General features: G+C 37.9%; 1 protein-coding gene across 2 annotated transcripts in view; it reads right to left on the reverse strand.

The window, feature by feature from the left end:
* Positions 1 to 19,901, reverse strand: part of ZDHHC7 (zinc finger DHHC-type palmitoyltransferase 7) — a 50,400-nt gene that overhangs the window by 14,636 nt on the left and 15,863 nt on the right. For both annotated transcript variants that reach the window (XM_044986885.1, XM_044986884.1), the window contains exons 2-4: positions 12,122 to 12,203; positions 6,759 to 7,081; positions 2,488 to 2,612 (exon numbers count right to left, since the gene is read on the reverse strand). In XM_044986885.1, the coding sequence (XP_044842820.1) occupies positions 2,488 to 2,612; positions 6,759 to 7,064 (431 nt within the window). In that variant the 5' untranslated portion in view covers positions 7,065 to 7,081; positions 12,122 to 12,203. The remainder of the gene's footprint in view (positions 1 to 2,487; positions 2,613 to 6,758; positions 7,082 to 12,121; positions 12,204 to 19,901) is intronic.

Consider the following 19,901-nt stretch of genomic DNA (forward strand, 5'->3'; position numbering starts at 1 on the left):
ACAAAAGATTCAATCAGGAGCAGCATATGATACACAACATACATTCAGATGTAGTATCATCTTTATCCGCTGCTGGACCAGTACCAATGGGCTGCTCAATGCATGCCTTCAAATTAGATCTGCTCTTTGTGTGTGTGGCTTTGTCTGTTGGACATTTCTGGCAACAATTCCAGAAATCTCTCACCACATCTCTTTGTTAGACCTAAGGGCTATCAACCAACATTTCTCTTAAAGTTAGTTACAAAAGAAACTAATCAAAATCTCTATATTCTACAGTGCAAAATAAAAAAGTTGCTATATTTGTTGCTGTCTTTCCCCAAACTGACCATTTAAGTAATAAGTATCTTTAATTTTCCTAATTTAATATGAGGTGAGCTTGTAGAGTTACAGATTTTCTTGTTGACTATGCAAAAACATTAAATCCCTTCAACTTCAACAGTAATAAATGAATAGTTCTGGTGTATTATGAATAAATATATTCAGATAGAAAACAATGGATATTTATAATTGGTTGCTTCCTTGGGATGGTTTTAAAATAAACCTAAGTAAAAACACTCAGTAAAGACTTGAATTTAGAAAAATAATGCAATGTTAAAAACTTTTCTCTATGATGTGATTACAATCTCTGTTATGATTCCCAAAAGTAAGACTGCTTGCCCTTTTTAACAAGAGCATTTTCCATTCCTATATAGTGTTAGCCTACAGATCCACCCTAAGTTATTGATGCTGTGAAAGTTTTCCTGATGTATGCAATTAAATTTTCATACTTATTGCTATCATAGCATTTCCAGGATGTAAAAAAGACTCAAATCTTTCTCCTAGAGACACCAAAATAGTCATGAGTACCTTTCAATCGAAGGTCTAAAAAGTGCTTTACCATTGCAATCTATTTAATAGGTAGGCTAAGGCAGAGATTAAGTTAAATAAAGAGCCAGTTACAGAGGAACTTGGGAGACAGATTTCCAGGAACCAGGCTAGAAGATGCACTTCTTGGCTCCTGTTCTACTGTCTGATGACCAGACAATGCTTGTATCTATCTGGAACATCTGACCTACTATGCGCTTGCCAAAGTGCAAGAAAGTAAAATTGTAACCTTCTGAAAAGAATACAATCATATTGCTTAAAGAAAACACTCAAAATTGAAATCATCAAAGGCTCTGATCCTCACAAGCACCATTCCTTACAAACCAAGTTCTTGTTAGGTTTAAAAAGAAAAGGCATTTGAGTTCTGTGTATAAAGAACATGTATGAAGTCTCAACTGAAGAGACTCTCCCCCTCTCGGGGTTAGATAATTTAACAATTATTACATATTTACATGGAACTTTCCCTTCCCACTCCACATACTAAAACAAAATTCACATCCAAGATAAGAACAAGAATTCAGCTCCAAGACAGACAGTTTATATGGAAGGTTTCAGAGTAGCAGTTTATATGGAAGTGACTTCTCAACCATAACCTTTCCACAACTAGAGTGACAAAACAGTTAATTTATATCAACTGCAATTTTTTTTTTTTACAGTCATTTCCATAATGATTTGCATTTTAGCGTTCCAACAAAAAGTTCATTCGCATCCTTTAGGTAAGCAGAAACTGTCAATATATTACACAGCTGGATATGCCTTACTCTATACAGAGAGGTGCTATTAAAAACATTACACACATGTAGCTCTGTGTATATAAACATGCATACACAGTATACAAATATTTACATGTCTCTTAGTTAGACAGAGACAGACATTTAAGTTAATCTTTTCAGTGGTTGAACATTACAGGTGCATCTAAAATATGCCTTCAAGCTAACAGGAACAGAGTGAATTTAAAGTAGATAGATTTACTATACTTTATACAATATCCTAATCCAAGACTATGATAATCACGTCTTTCATTACTCAGAACACTCTCCAATGAACTGAGGAATATTTCATTGGTTTAACAAACTGTTAATGCATGCTGCCTAGGGGAGAAAAAACAACAACCGAGTAGTCAATCCACGTGCCCAAGAACGTGTCATTTTGAACAGACCTTTTTCAGAATTTTCAAGAAGAGCACACATTGAGGTGGCCATTTCAAATGTACTTACAATTAATTTCTTCATTTAAAATTACTCTTGTAACCAGAACAATAACTCCAGAATCCAATATCAAAGTAAGACCAGTATATAAAAGTAGTTTTTTGTTGTTGTTTTTTTTAATTTTTTAGCTAACGGAGTAAATGATAAGAGGAAAAGCTTTCTGCTGTACAAAAAAATTTACCAAATAGCAATGAGATCCTTTAAAACTTTTAGGCTTCTTCCCTGCTCCACCTCAAGTTTTTATATCTATTCAATAGACAAATATACACAGTTTTGTAGTACAAAGTCTGCAAAACTGTCATTAAATCAAAGCAAGAAACCTGCAGACCATGTTCATTAGCTACTTTATACTTTTTTAGAATTTCACTTTCAAATATCTTTATGAATGTTTACTTTAAAGAAAAAAATGATATACCTGCAATGATGTGCACGTTCTGGTTTGATACTACAGCATTTTGGACATTTGTAGATCACTTCCCCTGGTTTCAGCTGCAAACTCTCCATGTATTCTTTAGTGGCATTTCCTTTTGGTACAGCCCCCTAAATATTTAAAATGGAGTGAGAGAAGAAATCATCTTAAATTGGGAAAGATAACACTTTTTAAATCACTTTTTAACAGCAGATTTGAACAGGTTTGACTATTCAACATTAATACGGAGTGTATTAAATATAAAATGTTTTTCACACTAAGCCCATTTTAGTACAGACATTATTTTCCTCTTATAGGAACCTGCACTCAGCACAATTTCCAAAATCAGTTTGATCAAAACAGGCCTAACATAAGGCTGAATGGCTTCCAGAGAAACCACAACCCATTAGTCCCAGTTCAGTTTCAAGTGAACCGCCACAAACTTGGATAGAATCCATGATCTTTACCTACAAATGTCAAAACTGCAGTCAGAATCTTTGCTTAGGGTTGAAAAGATTTGTTGTAAGTGAGCAAATCAGGAAAGGGACATGCCTGCTTTTAGGTATATATAGTAGGTTAACTATGCTGAAGCCCAAAAGCTAGGGCAATCAGCTATTGACATTACTAAGAGGCCCAGAGTGAACCAAGAATACAATACTAAGAGGCCCAGAGTGAACCAAGAATAGTTTGAAAGCTTTTGCTTTGGATTGTCTTGTCTTTAAGGGTTTAGTCAAACTGCTAGAATGAAAGCAAAAGGATTTATATGAAGGAAGTGTGGAGTGTGTGACAAGGGCAAAGGTGTTACATGGTAAAAATCCACTCAGGCTCCCTCCCAACCCGTTTTCTAAAAATGGTGAATGTGCTGCTTGTTTTTCTACACTCAGAACACACTAATGCTGATTTTCTGGGTGATGGTGGAGAAGTATCAGGAAAAGAGTAGTTGTATTTGGAGCCTGTTATTGTCAGTCTTTGCAATTGTTTGTGATTTTCATTTACACAATCTAGTAAAAAAAACCCAGCTTACTTAAATGATTTAAGGAAGCTCTTCTGGAGAGAAAACTGAGCGCTGCCAGATCTTAACACATGAATGCGTATTTCCCTCCTGTTCAGTAGGAGGGAATTTCCACTGAAGCAGAATGTTTTGTCAACCCATGTCCACAACCCGATGTTTCGCATTCTATGGCTTCTCTTCACTACAGTACTAACTCAAGGTATAACTTAGGGCTTGCCTTCACTACTGAGATAAGTCGACCTATGTTACGCTACCCCAGCTATGTGAATAACGTAGCTTAGGTCTACTTACCCTGGTGTCTTCATTGTGCTGCATCAACGGGAGGCACTCTCCGGTCGACTTACCTTGCTCTACTCGGAAAGGTGGTGTATCGGGGTCAACTGGCGAGTGCTCTGCCGTCGATTTAGCGGGTCTTCACTAGATCCACTAAATCAACCCCTGCTGCATTGATTGCAGTAACACTGATCTCCCAATCTCCCCATAATGAAGACCAGCCCTTACTGTTGCTCCTAACCAGACTCCTGTTAAATACTCTAGCTCTAGCTCGAGTTAAGTGATTCTGTACACTTGAGCTAACTGGCCCATCAGGGGGCATGTTGATGCTGGAGCTAGTAATGCAGAGCAGACTCCACAACTCTCTGCTGCTCAAACATTGTTTATGAGTGTGACCATTCTCATTCAAGTTAGGCAAAATGGAACTAATACAACTTAGATAATATTTTTTACCTCAAGGTTCCAAAGACACAGACAAGGTTTTCATCTCGAGGCCAAAAGACCAAAAACATCAAGACACTTGATCATGGCCTTGGATAGACCAAGAGACTACTCACCCGCTCTGAGCTCAAAGAACCGTACTACACTGAAGACAAAACCTAAGAGATGATTTAGTTAGTTCTGGAGGGATTAAAATTTCTACTAAAAAAAACAAAAAAACCCTTCCACCTCTTTTCCACTAATTTCATTCATTCATAAGCGTAATTATCCAAATATTCTCGATCTCATGTCTTTGCCATTTTGCTGAATTAACAAGTAAACACAAATAAAGACAATGATACTTGATTCCAGTTACAAACACTGGAGAGATTATGACTTTTATAATCTCAAACTGTAGCCAGTTTACTTCTGATGAAATTCTCATGGTTATAAGATAATAAAATCTATTTGTCTTCAAATGTAATGTTATACTTCTTATGAATTTTGAGAGAGACTTTAATTTTCCTTTATTCTTATTTAACAGTGAACAGTTTCTACTACACAGACTTTTTTTTTTCTGGTAATATGGGAAGTACATTAAGTGAAACAGATTAAGACATACTTTGTCTATAAACAATATCTTGGGTCTTGAGGTCTTAGGTATTTTTAATAATCGGAGCTTAACACACCCATAAACACACTAACTGGTTCTTCAAGAACGCCTTGTTTAAGGCATTGGCTTCAAGAACCAATCTTTCATCACTGGGTGGGGCTCAGAACTACTCAAGCACTAGCACCTTTACTGAATTGCCAAAATCACTCCTTGAAGCACCACAGGTGTGTCTCCCCCCCCCCCCCCCGCGCCCTAATAAATACTCTTTTTTTGCATATGAACTCTAACAAAGCCAATCCAATCAGTTTATAGTTTACAATACCAATTCAAAATGTAGTGTTATGTAGACTGGGCTTGCTTACTAACAGAACTTTTTAAAACTTGTGCTGTGAATACTTGCTACAATGAATGATAAAAAGCTGCAAAGACCTGAACTGATGAGAAACATTATAATCTCAACTTAAACACTTCAGAAGTCCACTCATTCACCATGCTCCAGTAGTTAAACAGTGAGATTTCCCATGACACTGCAAATCCCACAGGCTTCAATATAGAGCTGAGACACCACCAAATTCACTGTTTAGATGTCAGTGTCAAGACTTTTATAGCAAGATGCTCTCTATTTCTTCTAAGGATGACATTTTATACTAAACGTTATCTTGCCACCAGTTCCACCTTACAAGAGTTAACCCAGAAATTGAAGAATATAATTTTAGACAACTAGTTATAAGCACAACTGCTATTGAACTGGAAATAGGTACACTGTTATAGCAATAGTTGAAAACACACCATTTAGGCTGCCATAAAGCTATTACTATGCACGTTGACAGAAATGCATTCTAAACTGTATTCGCATTTGCTAATTCCAATTTTGTGTGGCAGTAAAACTGGCAATTTGTAATTTTTACCTTGCAGAACCATTTTCGGTAGCAAGGAACAGACTTATTTGCCAGTAAATGCCACTTAACTACATCAAAAACCATTTTAAGATTGTGAAGATGTAACTGCTTAATTTAGTTTTCATAGCAAGATTTCCAAAGTAATTTTAGATTTTTGTATGTACTCTGTATACAAACTATATATTTTAGTGTTGTAAGTAGTCATGAAAGCTTTTAGTTTAACTGAATTATACTTTGTACAGGAAGTGATAGCTAATTTTTCCAAATGTTTGTTTCCTATTAAAAAAAAAGGTAAAGCTATATTGAGTCTTATTAGAACACTAATAATTTAATCTTTCTGCTAATCTCATTAACTTATTCAATAACGTAAAAATATTCAGAACATTTTAACCTTAGATTTATTGACAGAAAAATATCCATAATGTCAAGTGAGCCCTGGTCCTAAGTCTCCCCTCTACATTGATCAACTTACTCCACATTTTAACTGTCGGTCAACAAACTCTGGTAAATGTTACTGCATATTAGTTTATATCAACAAGTCTTAAGGATGAGTGAGATTTTCAAGAGTGCCACAGATATTTTTGAAAACCTTTAACTTTTTCTATTTGTTAAAAGCAGAAGATTTTCTTATCACATCACCTGGAATCAAACAACTTTTATAAAGTTATCTAGATTTGATAATATAACTAGGAAACAAACAAAGTTACAAAACAAAACAGGCATTTTAATCATTTTCTATAATGGACCTGAATAGTAAATAACAAGTGACCCTACACTGCCCACGTGCCTCCCTTTCCCTTACAGTTTTCAATGGTTTCTGCTTTGTTTTTCACTCAGCTCAAGACTTGTTTATGATACCATAAAAGAACCAAAGGCTGGAGATTGAGACCAACCTCTGCTTCAATCAGTTTCAAGATCTGCAACCAATAGAATTATCCTAGCAGCAGGAGATAGACCCTACCTATCTATAAAAGAGAACTCAAGAGTTGCATACTTTATTCTCTGCAACTGACTAAACACGAGAGTATGACCCAATTTCAAGAGATAATCATATACTTACAGGATCAGTTAGCATAGTTCTCAGATGAGACGACAGAGCTAGCACTGCCAAACAGTTAAAAAGAACACCATTGATCACAGAGTACCAAAAGTCTTTGGAAGGCAGCAACATGACAAAAGTCACTACAAAGTCTGCATAGACAACCAGAAACCACGTCATCACAGCACAGACCATGCCACAGCCATCACGGATGAACCAAACCCTGTCTGCCATATCGGCTTCCGATGAAGAAGAATCATAGCTGTCATTTTCAGCAAGGAGGGGATGGTGCTCAATGTCCCGGAATCTGTGCCCTGATGACTGCATGGTTTTCTGGACTTGCCCTGAAGAAAGATGGAGAGATAATGTTTATGCACAAATAAGCCATGCAAAATAGATGTCAACTTTTATTTTTATGACACAATAGGCAAAACAAGCAATTAAGAATTCACATTCTATGATTGTTTCAAGCTGGAATGTTTCTGTAAGTAATTGAGGACACTCATTTACAAGTCCTTAGCTGCAATTTTGTAAGTTGTTTATTGAAAACTTATTATTTCTAAAAATATATACTCTAATTGTAAGAATTCTGTAATTTTTGCAAGTCCCATCTCTCCTCATGCACAGTCAGTACTGATGACAGACTATACACACTTCTGGTATATGCAATCAGCTGTTTATACAAATCTCCTTATTCTTTTGTAATCAGTATGAGCCACTTGGGTGTGAAATACACACATTTCTAAAGAGAAAAAATTCAGGGAGGAGTCTCCTAATTTGCATGAATATCAAAAGAAACTTTAATATTCCTTTTGGATAATCTGTCATTGGACTAAGATTAGTTCTACCTGTGATTTAAGATTCTGAATGCTACAAGGACGAAGAGGACAAGCTGATTTTAGTACACTGGCCCAAGATGAAACCATATCGTCTATTTAAAAACAAAATGCACGGAAAATTAAGGAAAATACACAGACTGGAGATTTATGTACAAATTTGTCATACTTTCTGGTGGCAAAATCTAGTTGTGTGTGTAAAATTGTGAGGCTGGTTTTCTTTGAGGCATTTCCCCCCCTCATTTAAAAATATCAGTAATTTAAATACCAATTCCCTTATTTGACCCATTACTTTAAAAGGAGGGGAAGTATATTGAGTTTAATTTCATTTTTCTGGAAACATTGCAAGTTTGAGTTGAGGAGGAATTTTTAATCCATATTTTTCAGAAGGGTTTTAAATATGAAGAGATTCCTGCCACCCATCCTGTGCAAACAGTGAGAAAAGGGTTGGAGAGAGAGACATTTTTTTTGCTGCCTTTACTACCACAATAGAATAAAGCTTACAAGCTTACAGGAAGCATGAATTTGCCCATGTTCATATATAGTGTATCCAGTGACACGTTACTATGGATTAAAACCCCAAAAACTTGGAAGGGACATAAATCCTCATGCTTCAGGGTAATAAACCTGATCAAACAAGCTGATTAGAAAGAAACTTCCTCTACAAGCAGATAATTCCAAGATCTCCCACTTCAGGGTTTCTTCATATCTTCCTCTGAAACATGACCACTATCTGAGATAGTATAGTGCAGTGGTTCTTAAAGCTGGTCCGCTGCTTGTTCAGGGAAAGCCCCTGGCAGGCAGGGTCAGTTTGTTTACCTGCTTTGTCCGCAGGTTCGGCCGATTGTAGTTCCCACTGGCCGCGGTTTGGCACTCCAGGCCAACAGGGACGGTGGGAAGCGGCGGCCAGCACATCCCTCGGCCCGCGCCACTTCCAGCAGCTTCTATTGGCCTGGAGCAGCGAACAGCAGCCAGTGGGAGCCACGATCGGATGAACCTGCGAACGTGGCAGGTAAACAAACCAGCCTGGCCTGCCAGGGCTTTCCCTGAACAAGCGGCAGACTGGCTTTGAGAACCACTGGTATAGTTGATTAAATAGACCATTGTTCTGACCCAGAATGGTAATTCCTATGGATATCCCTTTTTGCTCTGATACCAGAAACATTATGCTTGTCTGGTCAGTTTCACATTCCTTTCCCAGCAGTGACAATTATTAACTTTCAAAAATATAAGTGAAACTTCATGATGTGAGTAGCTGAAATCAGATTCTCCTGCTCTGGAGCACAGGAAAGAAAGTTCTCCTGCAATTTTGTGTCATACTTAAAGTCATAACTGCAAACCACTTTAAGTACTTTTTTTAGTCATAACGAAGTGATTGGCCTTTTCTGCAGAGTCTGCAATCTATTAAGGAGAGGGTAACACCTTAGAACCCAATAGGTTTCCATTGCTTGTTCACAGGATTAAATAAAATAAAGCGCATATCTACACAATTCCAGAAAGTTAAAATTGTGACATTCTACAACAAATCCTAATACTCATTTATATCCTGATGTCTTATGAAATGTTAGCATTAAGAATGAATAATCATTCATCATAAGCAGTCAAATAACAGGTGTGTTTATTGCTTCCTTCTTGATGCCTTGAAATACACCAAGTTTCTGAAACAGGAGGAGACTACAGTATTGAAATTCCATGTAAGCTTAATGTTATTCCAGGGGAAATAAAATAAATTGAAGTGACCTGTAAAGTCTCCTCAAACCATTTCCTGCCTTTTTCTAGTTCAGGTAAGTGATTTCGGGTCCTCTAGCTTGTGCCTTGGAGGGGCTCTTAGTTTTAAAGAGTTTAATGATTAAGACTGTACTGGTAAATCATTTACACCAGGAGCGTGGGCTACTCCAGAATGTGAAGGACTGCAATGTTTTCTTCTGGGGACAATACTTTAGGCATCATTGTCGACACAGGAACAGATTCAGACCTGGAGCTTGTCTACATGCACATGGCACTGGTATAACTAAAGGCACAATGCTGCACTAACAGGTATGAGACTATGGTGTAAAAATTTTTTAGCAGCTTAGTACAGGGGACGGGATTTAGTCTTACACAGGATAAATGGTGTTTCCAAGAAAAGCTGCTGTGGGCCATGCAGCAGCAATTCCGATCAGTTCACACGGTAAGATAGCAGGAAGGCCAAGGGCTGCTCAAGTCACACCAACAGCTATAGGCAAATAAAACCCCTGTAAGGAATTATGCTCAGCAATTTTCTAAATAGCAATTTCATCTTGCAGACAGATGTTCTCCCTGCTATTCACATTGCCTATTTTTGTCTTTCAAAACAGTACTTAGCAGACTAGAATATTTTCACACCATGAAGCAAAAATGGATGTCGAACCAACTTTCATTTTCTCAGAGTTGTTAGTTGCATCACAGCCTTAATGGTAAATATGAGGTTTTTATACGGGCTATATTTTTGTCTTGTTGACTTGCCAAACATCGTTCTTCTCCATGCATTAAAGTGGGGCCTCCTGCTTTTCAATTCTGACCAGTATGGCAAAGCCCCCCTTAAATACATCTGTTGTCTCCAATGAACTAACAAGCTACAGCAACAACCTGCTGAGTCGTCATATTGCCGATGAAATTTGACAGGATGGTTTCTCAGGTCCAGTGTGGGCTTTCTGGAGAGAAATATCAAAAGCCTGACCATTTCAATCTGAAAAGGGATGTTTTCATACAGCTCTGTCTTGTGAAAACCTTCCAAAGGTTTTGTTTTCATGACAATGCAGAATGAAAACAAAGTTCAAAAACTTGAAAGTTCTTGTAAAACAGAATTTTTTCCAGCCACCTATAGCTAGCAGTGTGGAATGGTAGAATCAAAGTTTTATCAACAAACAGGAGACAGATTACAGTCTGGACACAAAGTTCCAAGAATAGCATGCAATCCTAGAAGTACACTCAGTCCTAAAATTGCTATTGATTCTGTACTACTAAAGGCCATATCTGAGAGAAACTTGAAAGCACTGTATTGATTGGTGACAGCTGAGCAGATGTCTCCAGTATTTTTTCTGCGCTAATGGTAGCCTCCATATGACCGCTGGGATTTACGGTACTTTAGGTCATACCTCAAAAACCTGAGTATATTTACTGCTTTGTTAATCCAAAATTATAATCTACAATGCCTACATTTACCAATTAATTTCTGAGGGACTCACACTTGGGGTAGCTGTCAGACAAAGTTACATACATTTTTCAGTCTTTTTCTAGACTTTATTACTAATTCTTAGAACATTTTTAATTAGGATAGCTATCTACTCCCTCCCTCTGACTCTAGTGTTGGATTGCTGAATCAAAGACCCACTCCTTCCAAGGACAGACACTATTAACATATTGTAACTATGATTTGGATTAGCTAAATTAAATTCCATCAAAGTAAATGTCCTTAAATCATAGCAACAGTAAATCATGAAGCTATTGGTCAAGTAAATTCTTTTATACAAAAGTCCTTCCTCATTTGAATGCAATAATGCAATACATTAAAAATGCTCCTAGTTACAAATGACCATAAAGATTGTTGTATTCTAGAAAATGTCTTGGGAAAAAAAACTTTATTTCTCCCATATAATTCACGATTAAATGAACCTGGTTAGGAAAGGTGTATTTCTTTTTAGTGTTTAATATTCAGTGACAATTCCAAATGACTTAACCTTTGAGCAACCACATTAAAAACAAATGTTTTTAATTTTGTACGGTTAATACTGCAGCCCCAACACGTATGCCCACTAGTATCACTAGGAGTTTATGACTCTGAATTGCTTCTCAGGATCAAGTTTTTAGCTCTCTTTTGCAGGTGTAATATGAAGTTTTAAATACACTATATGACTGACAAATGGAATTTATGTTAATTAAGAAAACAAAAATGACTTCCCTGGAAAGCAAGAAGACTATACAAGGATTACTTAAGAAAACACACCTTTCAAGCACCTTGTAATATATTACAAGGAAGTAACATGTAATTTGCAGGGAGCAAAGCTTTCAGACTTGGGGTTGAATCTCAACATGGCACAAAGAACTGAAGGCAAAACAAACTTTATAGGACACCAACAGGATAACAACGTAATGTGTTATGTCAGGAAGTTTATCCATCAGTAATGACTTAGAGATGCAACAGCTTTCAGAACTTGTTGCGCACAAATTAAAGTAGCAAAAGTAAAACTCAAAGGGCTTGTAAACAGGCATGTTGACTCAGAAATGAGAAGTAAGCCATAAAGATCTTTCAGCCAGAGTCAGGCTTTAGCAGCTTTAAAAAAAAAAAAAAAAAGCAAACAAATCATCAAACAAAAACATACAAAAAAAATTCCCAACCAAGGGTTCACCCAGCCCACTGTACTTCAAGACAAATGAGAACTTTAGAGATTGATTCTTTTAATATTTTAACTACTTTAGCTTTAGACCCTTTCATTTTCAAGTTACTGTATTTTGTATATGTTTAACAACTGTATTAAAGACAAATGTAGCCTAAGTTAAAGTTTCAGCATAATACAAAAACCCACAGACCTCACAAATGATGTGTGTGTTATTCTGACATCATGCCCTTCCTTCTGGCTTCTAAGATGCCCATGGTCATATCTGATGTAATCTGAAAAGACAGTCAAAAACTGGTTAGAACTGCACTGTTGCTTCAGGGAAATAGTTTTAAGTACACATAATCTATTACAACTGAAGCACTTTGGAAGTGTGAGAAGTATAGTATGCAAACCTATATCAATTATGAAGTAATTTTAGGACTGATCAGTCATGGAATCAATATTTAGAACCCTAAAATGAGAACTGCGTTGACTACCTAACTGAAGTAAACAATTAACTAAGTCTGTTCTACTATGCAATTCTTCAATTTTTCTAGACAGACCAGATACGCGTACTTTATTTATGATCTATTCCTCCATCATTTATCTGTCAAGTTTTATTCTTGTCTGGCAAAAATATAAGATACAGTGTTAAAGGGCCTCTGCCTCCAGAGAGTAATAGTCAATCCATTCTTGTTAGAGACCTCTCAATAAGGCATTTGGTAACAGCTGGGTAAGGCAAGCATGTTCTCTATTTTACATTATCAAAGGGCAAGTTACTTTGTAAGTTTAGAACTATTCCCTACTCTAATGATCAATGCTCCCCTTATGGTTAAGCTGAAAATAAAACAAATTCTTCAAACCTATTTATTCAAAGCAATCAGTTTAATAAATGCAAAAATCTATGCCAATTAAAATTTAAACAAAAGAGATTCTCTTCACTATGGTCATTTGCCACAGTGGTAAATATGTATCTTAATATTCAATATATGCACGATCAAAAAAAATCGATATTGCAATCAAAATCTCAATGGTTTCACTGCTTGATTTGAGTTTAAATGTACATATTGCAAGACAGTTACAAGAAAATGGACTGTATTAGGTGCTTTTTGAAGCTATGTGCTACTATTAACTAACAGTGCACTGCAGATCACAGTTTAAGATACACTGCATTAGTATATTACATTTTATAGTTAATCTAGACAATAAAAACAGTGAGGAGACACTGAGTAAAGATATCTATAGCATCCTTAACTCAGCTCTGTTGGGTGCAAGTACCAATTACCATACATATGGCTTGTAGTTAAACACCTTTAGTTTACCATGAAAGGTTATTAATTTGTCTTGTTTTAAAAAACAAGACTAATAGTAACAAGGATTATTAAATTAATTTTTGCTTTGTCCTTATGGTATGGGTTCAGACAAGAGAAATCTGAGAAGTTTAGACAAACAACTGTGGGCTTGGCTACACTTACAAATTTGCAGCGCTGCAGCAGGGTGTGAAAACACACCCTCTCCAGCGCTGCAAATTGCGGTGCTGCAAAGCGCCAGTGTGGTCAAAGCCCGTTATTCCCCACAGGGAGGTGGAGTACAGACAGCGCTGGGAGAGATTTCTCCCAGCGCTGGCGCTTTGACTACACTTATACTTCAAAGCGCTGCCGCGGCAGCGCTTTGAAGTGTAAGTGTAGCCAAAGCCTAAGTTTATTTCTGAACAGTTTAGTCCACAGCACGCACTTTAAGCTTCCTGACATGGCAGTTATACCATTTAATTTGGATGCTTCAGCTTCATAAGTCTTAGTAGTAATAATATTCTACCTATTCTACAACTTATCAAATGTCAAATTATCAAGCGGCGCAGGCCAAGGGACATGCTGGCCGCCACTTTCAGCAGCTCCCATTGGCCCGGAGCAGCGGTTTATTTTCTGTTTTAGGTTTCCTTTCATATTACACAGTGAACAGTTTTTATTTTAAATAAAATTCATGCTGTGGTTGTGGCGCTGAAATGAAAAACCTCTATTTCAACATTTCTACTTAATAGTTGGTGCTAACAACTCCACCAACAGATCTCTGCAGAGAAGCCAGGACATGCAGTATTAGAAAACAACAGTCACACTCTGACAGGTCAATTTCTAAAGCTTAAATGTGATTTACTTAAAGCCACCTGAGTCTTAAGACAAAGTTACCTACAAAGCACAGGATTGGTGCAACAGACTTCTAGCTAACTGAAAGCAACAGATTGCCCTTGAAAGGTCAAAGTTTAAAATGTTGCAGTAATTCACACCTGAAGGAACATGACACTGCATACAATTCCATGCGAGTTATGGACAGCAGATCGCAACTGTCTGACATTGATAAAACTCACCTTCACAATGGTACACACGTGATCCTGATCCTCAAGCTGCCAGACAAAGCTAAAGCATCATATAAAAGCTCTCTGTGCAGAGAGGTTAAGTTACTAAGTTACTAAGACAGAATCCATGTCTACTTTAGTAGAAGAATAAGTCACTTTTCATTATACCTTTGTAAGATCCAGGAAAGACCCTTTGTTAAAAAAAAAAGTCAGCTCTTGCCGGCTCTAGCGACTGTTCAGCACCTGACTCACCTATTATTTACTCCACATATCCAAAATTCAAGGTCACGCTGTAACAGCCTAAGCAGTAACAGAATAACTTGGTTTTCTGCAACTGAATTTCAAAAAGAATTCTCTCTCCCCTCCCCATATGACCCTTATGTAAATGCTCATCTCTGAGATCAAGAGGTGAATTTTGGTAAGAGTATACATTTACATGGTACAATTTAGAGAACTATTCTAAAGTCCCTTGTTATGCCTGTCTCTGCTTATCACCACTTTGTATTATTTCACTCTACAGCAGGTACATGCATTTGAGAAAGAAATATTGGAATTTTCCCCTTTTATCTTTAAAAAGGAAATGCTTCCTCACCCCCCACAACCTTCCAAAAAGCAACATAGTTAAACATTGCTGATTAAAAAAATGGCTACTTCAGCTGTACCAAGACCACTGAAAGCTTCATCACATGACTGCACATGCCTCTATATTGTTAACCCCCTACAAATGCCACTAAGACATGCCATCAAAAATTCTGAACAATTAAGCAAAATGAAATTAGAATTATCAAATCATATAGCATTTCTTAGGTATTTATAAATATCACCTATCAGCAACAAACCTGGTAACTTTACAATACAAAAATCAGCTTTAAGTTTATGTAAATCTCTGCATATCTTGTCCCTGAAATGGTTCAGTGAAGTCTGTTAAAACCTTGACAGAGGACTTGTCTACATGGTGCACAAGCAAAGGTGTAAATTCTAATGAATACTAGTGTGTCACACATTAACTGCCCCCATGTGGACTCTGCTTGCATGCATTAAAAATTCCCTATTGCATGTTAACGTAGACTCATTTCAAAACAGTACTACATTAATATACACCAGGGAACTTTAATTGCACTAACTGGGCTATGTGGGCGCTGCTGACATGCTGGTGTGCATTAGAATTTACATGCCTCTGGTGCACACTAAGGCATCATGTAGACAAGCCCAAAGATACATCTTCCACCGCACCCTGAACTGTATTAACTGGCTCTGGGAGGCAGGGATGTGGGATTTCTGAGGACACTGCCACTGATTCCACAAAATCCAGCCTCAAAACAAATAGTAAAAGCAACTAGTAAAAGAAGTTATGACAGGTGGAAGTCAGGGTAGCTCCCAGTCTGCTTTCACATATACCAAAAATTCAAACAGGCACTGGCCTGGACAAAACAGAGGAAATGCAAAGGTGGCATAGAGTAGGCAGGGATAGCTTAAGAATCAGGAAGTCCTGACAGTATCCCTGCCCCAGACAGTTAAAAAAGTCAGTTTCTCTTCCTCTTACCCAACAAGAGGAAAATTAATTGTCTGCTTCTATTGCTACACATACAAGTGAAACATGGAGTCCCAAGTTGAATTTTTCACAGGTCGGCAGATGCCATGGTAAGTTTAAGATGTGATTTTAAATCTATGAACATCTCATCTCCTACCTTTCTCTCCTTTCATTCTGTATCCAAAGCCCTGCCCAAATACCTGTCAACTTCCTTCTCCTTAATATCATCCAGCCTAACCATTTCCTGAAGCACTGATTACTGTAACCTCTTTCTTATCTGGCCTCTCAACTTTTTCCAGTCTGTCCAAATGCCACTTATAGACATCTTTCATTCCCCTGTGCTCTGATCACATCATCCATTCCCCCACATGCCACTTCTTTATGCTCTTCCCACAGCACAGAGTCCTATAAAAATTCATTTCTCTCTCTGCTTCTGTCTCCCTATTCCACTTTTTCTCCCAATGCTCTCTTAGGCCCAGATTCACAAAAGTATTTAGGTTCCTAACTTCCACTGATTTCATTAGATGTTAGGAGCCTAAATACCTTTGTGGATCGGGGCCTAGATCCGTTTGGCTTACCCAGTCTCCTTTCCCACCTCCCTGCGCCATACCTTCTTTCATGCTGTCCCCCATGTCTGGTCTAGTACTCCTCTCCTCTTATTCCCACCTTAAACCACATCAGGTAATCTCTCCTTCCTCCTTATAAATATTCTCTTCACTAAGCTGTTTTCCTGGCGTACTGAATTTACCTTCTCTTATTAGACTAACTTATTTGGAGCAGGGAATGCGTCTTCATGTACATAAAGTACTAAACAAATTATTGTTAAAAAACTTATCAGATCAGCACAGAAGGGCACAAAACCCCTCAACTCCTACTGAAGTCAATGAAAGTTGAGGGAGGTCAGGACATCACAGGATTAGGCCTTTAACTTTTTGTTTTGTTTTTTAAAAACCTTGAAGATGTTTCCACCACCTCACAAGAAAGAGTAAAATGTGGCTATGTTGTAGTTATCAGGACAATAGAGAAAAGAACATAATGTATTACTAATGAAAATATTTTATATTTAGAAATGACAAAAATCTGCTGACAGCAGTATTCTTCTAACCACTATGTTCTTTCTCCTGCTTCTGACTCTAGAACAGTCCATCCTTATAAAGAATACTAAACAATACCCTTCCTTGGCAGTGGACTTGTATTATTTACTAACTCAGCTATGTAGAATTTTTTCTATTAAAACATTTTTTTAAGATTACCATTAGATGTTCACAAGATTGTCACCCCTCATTATATAAACTACAGCTCTGAAATACCCTGCATAAAAACAAGTATTGAGAATGCATCTCTATAAAGATACATTCAAGTTACAATGCTTTCATTGAGATATTCATTTATTATCATGCTAAAAATATTGTTTCATTGAGTCCATCTACCCCCACCCCTTTTCAGAATTTAGATTTGCCATTGTCAAATCCTCAAATAGGCATTAACCAGAAGAACTGACCTACTCACTGCCTGTGCTCAAAGTCAACACAGGATTTGGGTTGGCTGAAAGTCCTGAAGTTCCACACTTATAGCAGTCTAGGTTTAAGACACAGGGCCCAATTCTCCACTACCTTGCACCTTTTATAGCAATTTTACACCTGTGTAAAGTAAGCAGAAAGTGGGTGTAATATGCTGCCTTTCTGATTTGGTAGCACTTTACACAGATAAAAGTATTAGCCAAGGTGTAAGGCAGTTGAGAAACAGGCCCAGAATTGGTAACCCACTGAAATGAATAAGCAGTTCACATATCTAGCAAAATTTCAGTCCACTCTTCCACAGCTGGAGTTGGAAAACCCATACAAAAAACTTCCTCCATAGGACCTCAATGATCACAGCAAGGATTTGGCAAAAGGGGTAGCAGATTTGCCTCTGCATAGATCCACTAAATGGTAGAGGTTCAAGTAGTTGGGTTACATTAGAGAGGACAGAGCAGCCAGATAAACGAGTTTACCCCAGAAGAACACAGCACAGACTACATCTGGGCTGTGCACTGGTGGTAGAATTTGGACCTTAGATGGTTCGGATCTCTATTTTTTCAGATTCAGGCAGACCTGACTTCCTCTGATCACATTCCAGAGGGCTAGAAAGCTACTGCCTTTTTAAAAAGGGCAAGTTCTGCAGCAATGGCCAGGAAAAATTTCCCACTTGCTACTAATGAGTTGATGTGTCAAGATCCTAAATTATAAGTTTTAATATATCTGCTCTATCATTTCCAAGTTTATCAATTTAAGCTAAATCCTTACCATCATTTGAATGTGGTTTGCCATATTTACTGACTGTACTTTGCAACACTACGCTGGCAGCACATTTTTCTGTCAATTAATGTGCCACAGAAGTGATCTTTCCTTTCAGAACTCAACAAGTCAACACAGATCAAAGCTGAACAATTTTCACAAGCCTGTCAAGTTATTCCATTTTCAGTATTAATCTAAAACAGTGTGACAAGTATTATCATTATTATTTAAAAACATCAACCATTTTGTCTTGTGAGCATGCCACAAATGCAAAATCTGCTAGTTCTTTTCCATGCTTCACCAGCACCTCAGTTTCTAAATTGCTGTGTTAGACTATTAATTTATTCCCCTTGGGAGTAACCCAGTTAATGCCGTCATAAAACATAGGTAAGAACTATTTGATTCAGATACGCACAGCACAAAGAATTTGAAATCAAAGTCAAAGCAAGCAAGTTATAGAGACAGAATTGTAAGATGATTTGACCTGCACTTCTTCAATACAAGGGGTTGTCAGCTTCTAAACTTTAGTCTAAAGGGATTTTACATCAGTTTTATCTAGTCATGACTCACTAGGTCCCAGTGTTTTTCTACAACTGACAAATTAGATACAGCATCCCCTGACTGAGCCAATATTTCAGAAGATCTTCTAAGCCTGTTATGAATGCACATAAGTAAACCCATTGAAGTCAATGGGACTACTTATGTGCTTGAAGCATGCGCATAAACATTTGCAGGATCAGGGCATATGTTTATACATTTGTATCTCCAGAAAATCACAGAAGAGTGTCTTGACTTGGGGTCTAGATACCATAGTACACTGTATCCTACCCCTGTGTTATCCTACCTCAGGGATTATCCAACTTCATAGTGTAGCTCCCATTATGATCTTATTGTGGATACCAAATTTCCACTTGGGTTAGGTCTTTATTTGCATGCTCTTAATTTAATCTCCCCTTTTTATGTGTTCTGCTCCTCCCAGACAGAAACAAAGAGGCAGCTCCATTTAAGAAGCTAGATCTCTGTGGATCACCAGTAAGCACTGCCCAGACAAGTTTGAGAAACTGTGGACTAGAATGTGTGGTGCACCAACAACTTCTTCGCCTACTTCAGCACTAGTGTATTGCTTAAGAGAGGTTTCAGATCTCTATTACTTACACCGTAGTAAACGGAGGGGAAGTAAGTTGCCATGTTTATTAACTGTGATGCTAGCACTGTTTACTTCAAGTCCTTTTATTTTTCAATTTAGACTGCAGCACAAGCATGAGATTAAAAGTCTCAGAAACTAATTTCTTATTCAATGGCTGCAGAAACTGAGAATATAATTGATTTTATCCAGCAGACTCAACCAGCCAAAGAGAGCAGCAAATCCCAGCTCTGACTGACACACACACACAGTTCATTGTAGTCACCAATAACGGGATGTTGGGAATGGATTTGGGGGTGGAAGGAAAAGCTGGTTATGTCTGATGTTTTATTGATTAAACTCAGCTCCCTCCCAGTCTGACCCTCTGAACGAACGAGATACAGACACTGCCCTGGGCTGGGCCATGGGGAGGGAGAGGGCCCAGTGCCAAGGCACATCCCAGCCTCCCCCCACAACAAGGGAAGCAATAGGAGAGCCCTGGCCAGCGACCAGGGAAGAGGACTCCAGAGGAGGAGAAACTTTTGTGGAGGCAAGCTGGGAACCCCGCAGGATGGAGACCAAAAGCAAGTGGGGAAAGGAAAGAGCAGGGAGAGATTGGGGGGTGGCAGAGTGGGGGAGCGGGAACAGAAGGCAAGATAAGGGGGAGACACAGGGAGCACAGCAAGGCAGGGGCAGATCGGTGGGGCTGGG

Source organism: Mauremys mutica, chromosome 14 (genome assembly GCF_020497125.1).
Source record: "Mauremys mutica isolate MM-2020 ecotype Southern chromosome 14, ASM2049712v1, whole genome shotgun sequence".
Lineage (NCBI taxonomy): Eukaryota > Metazoa > Chordata > Testudines > Geoemydidae > Mauremys > Mauremys mutica.